General features: G+C 45.5%; 1 protein-coding gene across 1 annotated transcript in view; it reads right to left on the bottom strand.

Moving 5' to 3' along the window:
* Positions 1-755: 755 nt before the first annotated feature.
* Positions 756-7,061, bottom strand: part of zgc:109889 (uncharacterized protein LOC553542 homolog) — a 52,714-nt gene continuing 46,408 nt past the window's right edge. The window contains 6 exon segments of the mRNA XM_042298182.1: positions 756-1,290; positions 2,778-2,929; positions 2,931-3,061; positions 3,063-3,156; positions 3,417-3,595; positions 3,598-3,715. Coding sequence (XP_042154116.1) covers positions 1,130-1,290; positions 2,778-2,929; positions 2,931-3,061; positions 3,063-3,156; positions 3,417-3,595; positions 3,598-3,715 — 835 coding nt within the window. The 3' untranslated portion in view covers positions 756-1,129.

The raw sequence follows: 7,061 nt of genomic DNA, 5'->3' as shown, positions 1-7,061 counted from the left end.
CAATCGGAAAGGGGATTCATCAGAGAAAATGACTTTACCCCAGGCCTCAGCAGTCCAATCCCTGTACCTTTTGCAGAATATCAGTCTGTCCCTGATGTTTTTCTAGGAGAGAAGTGGCTTCTTTGCTGCCCTTCTTGACACCAGGCCATCCTCCAAAAGTCCTTGCCCCACTGTGCGTGCAGATGGACTCACACCTGCCTGCTGCCATTCCTGAGCAAGCTCTGTACTGGTGGTGCCCCGATCCTACAGCTGAATCAACTTTAGGAGACGGTCCTGGCGCTTGCTGGACTTTCTTGGGCGCTCTGAAGCCTTCTTCACAACAATTGACCCGCTCTCCTTGAAGTTCCGATAAATGGTTTATTTAGGTGCAATCTTACTGGCAGCAACATCCTTGTCTGTGAAGCCCTTTTTGTGCAAAGCAATGATGACGGCACATGTTTCCTTGCAGGTAACCATGGTTGACAGAGGAAGAACAATGATTCCAAGCACCACCCTCCTTTTGAAGCTTCCAGTCAGTTATTCGAACTCAATCAGCATGACAGGGTGATCTCCAGCCTTGTCCTCATCAACACTCACACCTGTGTTAACGAGAGAGTCACTGACATGATATCAGCTGGTCCTTTTGTGGCAGGGCTGAAATGCAGTGGAAATGTTTTTTGGGGTTTCAGTTCATTTGCATGGCAAAGAGGGACTTTGCAATTAATTGCAAATCATCTGATCACGCTTCATAACATTCTGGAGTATATGCAAATTGCCATCATACAAACTGAGGCAGCAGACTTTGTGAAAATTAATATTTGTGTCATTCCCAAACTTTTGGCCACGACTGCACACGGGTATGTACTGTAGTCCTCTACTATAGCATTGCTTCATTGATTGTGTTATAGTGCTTGAGTAGAAGTAATGTAGTGTGTTTAGCAATACTACTCAAGCACACAACAATGTGCTAGAGTGGGGGAGTTAGGTAGGTTGGTGGTTGGTCTATCCCTTTAAAGTCTATATGTGTGTGGTGGGCAACAGAAATTGAATTCAATAATTTTGAATAAAGTTTTGAAAACCCTTTCCTCACAAGCACCTCGACTTGACCCCTAACACTTGTCCCCTTTAACCTATTGACCCCTGACCCATTTCAGTCGGACCACTCCCCGTTGTCCTCCCCGCCGGAGTCGGAATCTGATTCACTGTACTCAACGGCGATGCGACGTGATAGGATGGTGGCCACGTCGTTTCCAACTGGCTCTCTCTTTGCTTCCTGCTCTCTCTGTTCCTGGACCTTCCTCAACTGGATACCTGGAAGGAGGGAAGGTTTGAAGGAGGGATGGAGGGAGTGAGGGGTTAGATAGATACATACATATGAAGCTCTGTGTGTGTGTGTGTGTGTGTGTGTGTGTGTGTGTGTGTGTGGTGTGTGTGTGTGGAACAGCATTGCTCCCGTCCGTGTCCCTCACTGGGCTTGAACCAGAGATCCTCTGAACACGTCGACAGCGTGTCACCCACAGAAGCAACCTTACCTGTTGCAAAATTCCTGTAACTTTCTGAAAGTTGCCAGGTTCCCCCCTCCCGTCACAATTCTGTGAATCTTTCAACCAGAATTTCTGGAAAACCTGGGAATTTTGCTACCCTACAGTCCACCAAAGCAATGCTTCTAAGGGGAATGATCTCATTCTAGGTCTCATCACAAAAGGGAAGATACAAACACACAGCTAACTAGTGTTGTCACGATACCAGAATTTTGACTTCGATACTGATACCAGGTTAAGTATCACGATACTCAATACCATCATGATACTCGATACAGATAAACAGAAACTCAGCTACTGCTCTGTTCAATTGTTGGTCATCTTTTGAGTTCAATATCATTACATTATACATTTTTTAATGTACACATTAATGCATGTACACATTAATGCACCAATTATACAATTCTGCAATCTATCTTACTACATAACGGTAATTTATTTATTTGAATGGTAAATCTCTATTGATAAAGTGGGTAAATCAAGGGGCTGCAGATGACAAAATCTGTTTCCCATTCATTTGGGACTTATTTTATTGATCAACAACGTTTTCATAGAGGAAGCATTTTCTTATTTCATAAGTGTGCGGTGTCTCTTTAAGACCCAGTGTTGAGGTTATTTAAGAGGCACATGCACTCAAGTCAGTTGGAGGGAGAGAAATGATGCGAGGGAGGCGATGTGAATGAATCAAGTTTTTGGTGACAATCGGCTTTGAAATCAGTATAATTTACATTATGGTTAGCATATTATGACAAACAGAGCTAGCAAGGAAAGTTAGCCTACAACGCTGGAAGCTACCGGTATCTTCTTGCATTGTAAAGTGTTCTTTCCTTTATAGACATTGTTTTGTTCTCTAAATAAGTATACAACGTGACACATTTGACATAAGTACCGAAAGTACCAGAAAATCTAATACTGAACCGGTTTTCATGTTCTAGTATCAACAAAGTACCGAAGTTTCAGTATATCGTGCAACACTACCGAAAACTAGCTAGCCATTTCAAATACGCTAAATGTACTCATTCACAGGTGGATACACATGTATCCATGCACACACGCACACACATACCCTCTATCGGTCTCACCTCTGCGTATGGCTGCCAGCAGTTCACTGCGAGCATTGCTGATCGGAAGCACACCTAAGCACACACACACACACACACACACACACGAAAACAAACTTAAACAAAAAACAAACAAAAACACATTCATAAACACACCCCCACACACACCCCCCCACATCCCCCAAAACTCTCTCACCTCTACGTATGGCAGCCAACAGGTCGCTGCGAGCGTCACTTATCGGAATCATCGGCATCTGGCCCTTCCTGGTGGCAGGAGCTTCTCCACCAATGGCGTGAGCCAGAGGCAGGATATGGGAGGGGGTAGACCAGGTGGGGGAGGAGGGGGGCAGCGGGAGGGGCACCGGAGGGGGTGTGAGAGGGGGAGGGGACATAGTTGGCAGGGGGCGGGGGAGTAGGGGAGGGACTGTAAGGGTGGGACATGACCGCCACGGCCCCGGGGGAGAATGGGGGAGGAGGAGGTGGAGTCGAAGGCAGTCTGGGCGGATGGGATGAGGGGTGGGGGAGGGGGAGGGGCAGGGGGGGTGAAGTACTCGGGGATGGCTGATGGCTGGCCACTAAGGTAGGAGGAAGAGAAAGACAGAAAGAGAGAGAGATAAAAATAACACAATCAATCAGACACGAATTGGCAACAGTGGGCAAATCTGTTGGCTCGAACAAACCTCTTAAAACTAAAATCAAATTAAATGTTATGTCAAATGTCAATGTCAAATATATTATTCTAGAATTACAAAGGCTTCGAGAATTAGAATTCCTAGAATCGACATTCACAGTCAATTTAGTGTTTGGTGATTCTATTTCTATGTGGTGTTCTTACCCATATGCCCTGTAGTCCTTGACAGACTGCTGCCGTGGCCCATTGAGTGCCCCCCCCTCAGAGGAGGCGGGGGGTGCGTGGGGGAGCTGAATGCGCCCCAGAGAGGCGATATGTCTTCCCCCAGCGACTACACCAGAGGGGAGATTAGGTCGGGGGTATCCACCCCTGTCTAAGGACTGGGTCTGTGGTGTCTGGGTGAGGTGGGGGACACCGTCGATGGGGTGGGGGGCGGAGGGGGCTGGGAGGGGTGGTTAGGGCTGGACGGGTAGGAGAGCTCGCCCATGTCTGATGCCACAGACCTAGGAGAGGAGAGAGAGGGTGAGGGAGGGGTCATTTATTTTACCCAGCAGAGGGCAGAAGAGAGCTAGGCTGTGCTTAAGCACACTGAAGACTGGCCAGTCACTGAACAATTCCTGACACATGTACATTGCATTTTGAAATATTCAGACCCATGACATTTTCCACATCTTGTTACGTTACAGCCTTATTAAAAAATGTATTAAATTGTCCCACCCCCCATCAAATCTACCATAATACCCCATAATGACAAAGTAAAAACAGGTTCGGACATTTTTTCTAATTTATTACAAATAATTAAGTGAAATATCATATTTACATAAGTACTCAGACCCTTTACTAAGTAATTTGTTGTAGCACCTTTGGCAGCGATTACAGACTTCAGTCTTCTTGGGGATGACGATACAAGCATGGCACAACTGTGTTTTGGGAGCTTCTCCCATTCTTCTCTGCAGATCTTCTCCAGCTCAATCAGGTTGGATGGGGAGCGTCGCTGCACAGCTATTTTCAGGTCTCTCCAGAGATGTTAATCCGGGTTCAATTCTGGGCCCTGGCTGGGCCTCTAAAGGACATTCCGAGATTTGTCCCGAAGCCACTCCTGCGGTGTATTGGCTGTGTGCTTAGGGTCGTTGTCCTGTTCGAAGATGAGCCTTTGCCCCAGTCAGAGGTCCTGAGTGCTGTGGAGCAGGTTTTCATCAAGAATGTCTCTGTACTTTTCTCTGTTCATCTTTGCCTCAATCCTGACTAGCCTCCCAGTCCCTGCTGCTGAAAAACATCCCCACATCATGATGCTGCCTCCACCTTGCTTCACTGTAGGGATGGTGCCAGGTTTCCTCCAGACGTGATGCTTGGCATTCAGACCAAAGAGTTCAATGTTGGTTTCATCAGACCAGAAAATCTAGTTTCTCATCATCTGATAATCGTTTAGGTGCCTTTTGGCAAACTCTAAGCGGGCTGTCGTGCCTTTTACTGAGGAGTGGCTTCCGTCTGGCCACTCTACCATAAAGGCCTGATTTGGTGATGTGCTGAAGAGATGGTTGTCCTTCTGGAAGGTTCTCCCATCTCTACAGAGGAATTCTGGAGCTCTGCCAGTGACCATCGGGTTCTTGGTCACCTCCCTGACCAAGGCCCTTCTCACCCAATTGCTCAGTTTGGCCGGGCAGCTAGCTCTAGCAAGAGTCTTGGTGGTTTCCACTTATGGAGGCTACTGTGTTCTTGAGGACCTTGAATGCTGCAGACATTTTTGATATACTTCCCCAGATATGTGCCTCGACACAATCCTGTCTCTGAGTTTTATGGACAATTCCTTCAACCTCATGGCTTGGTTTTTGCTCTGACATGCACTGTCAACTGTGGGACCTTATATAGGCAGGTTTGTGCCTTTCCAAATAATGTCCAATCAAATTAATTTACCACTGGTGGACTCCAAGTTGTAGAAACGTCTCAAGGATGATCAATGGAAACAGGATGCACCTGAACACAACGTCAGGTCTGAATACTTATCTAAATAAGGGACATACAGACAGTTTGGGGCCTCTTAGAAATGTCCTTGTTTTTGAAAGAAAAGCTAATTGTACTTATAAATAACATCAAATTGATCAGAAATACAGTGTAGGCATTGTTAATGTTGTAAATGACTATTGTAGCTGGAACCGGCAGTTTTTTATGGACTAGCTACATCGGTGTACAGAGTCCCATTATCAGCAACCATCACTCCTGTGTTCCAGTGGCACGTTGTGTTAGCTAATCCAAGTTTATCATTTTAAAAGGCTCATTGATCATTAGGAAACCCTTTTGTATTTATGTTAGCACAGCTGAAAACTGTTGTTCTGATTAAAGAAGCAATAAAACTGGCCTTCTTTAGACTAGATGAGTATCTGGAGCATCAGCATAGATCTGGTACAACACTGTGTACTACTCCCTTCACAGAACAGCCCAAACTGTCTCTAACCAGAATAGAAAGAGGAGTGGGAGGCCCCGGTGCACAACTGAGCAAGACGCCAAGTACATTAGTGTGTCTACTTTGAGAAACAGTCCTCAACTGGCGGCTTCATTAAATAGGATCTGCAAAACACCATTCTCAACGTCAACAGTGAAGAGGCGACTTCGGGATGCTGGCCTTCTAGACAGAGTTGCAAAGAAAAAGCCATGTTGACTGTCCAATAAACATAAAATATTAAGATGGGCAAAAGAACACAGACACTGGACAGAGGAACAGAGGAACTCTGGACAGAGGAACTCTGCCTAAAAGGCCAGCATCACGGAGTCGCCTCTTCACAAGCAACAAAATCCCCAAGAATCACCGTGAAAGAATTGCAGGCCTTGGTGCGTCTTGGGGTCACCAGGTTTCAAAAAGCACCATCAGACGCCACCTCCACAACCACAGGCACTTTGGAAGGGTTGCCAGAAGAAAGCCCTTTCTGACCTCCAGACACAGAAGCAAGCGCTTGGAGTTTGCCAAATGTAATTTAAATTATGACTGGAAGAAGGCGCTCTGGTCAGATGAGACCAAAATCGAATGTTTTGGTCAGATACAGCATCGGGATGGTTTGGGTCGAAACAGAGATGCATACAAGGAGAGGCACCTCATACACACGGTGAAATATTGAAATATGGTGGTGGGTCAGTGATGTTTTGGGGCTGTTTTAATTCCAGAGGTCCAGGGACTCTGGTCAAGATTGATGGCATAACGAATTATCAGGCAACAACTATCAGGCAATTTTGGCTGACAATCTGGTTGCCTCTCCCAGAAGGCTGGGACTTGACAGTAGGTGGACTTTCCAACAAGACAATGACCCAAAACATAACTCAAAATCCATACACTGGTTCAGTGACAACAAAATTAAATGTTCTGCCATGGCCATCTCAGTCACCGGAACTCAATCCAAAAGAAAACCTGTAGGCTGAGTTGAAGAGGGCAGTTGATAAGCGCAAACCGGAGAATATGAAAAATCTTGAAAGGATCTGCATAGAGGAATGGTCCAAAATCCCTCCAAATGTGTTCCTTAACCTTGTCAAACATGACAGGAAAACCTTGCCGTTATCCTTGCCAGAGGTGGTTGCACTAAGTACTAAGTGATGAGTGCCAATAATTATGAAAACCTTGATTTTGGTGAAATGCATTTTGTACATTATTTCTCACATGTTGGAATTTTGAGTTTCTCTCTATAATTATATTGTTTATATTATTTAAAGTATTGTTTGTGCATTGCCAGTCAGGGGTGCCAGTAATTTTGAAGCCCACAGTATATACAGTACCAGTCAAAAGTTTGGATGATTAGGGTTGGTATACAGAAGATAGCCCTATTTGCTAAAAGACCAAGTCCATATTATGGCAAGAACAGCTCA

The sequence above is a fragment of the Oncorhynchus tshawytscha genome, linkage group LG15 (assembly GCF_018296145.1).
Source record: "Oncorhynchus tshawytscha isolate Ot180627B linkage group LG15, Otsh_v2.0, whole genome shotgun sequence".
NCBI classification, from domain to species: Eukaryota; Metazoa; Chordata; class Actinopteri; order Salmoniformes; family Salmonidae; genus Oncorhynchus; species Oncorhynchus tshawytscha.
This window is presented reverse-complemented; position numbering and strand designations above follow the sequence as displayed.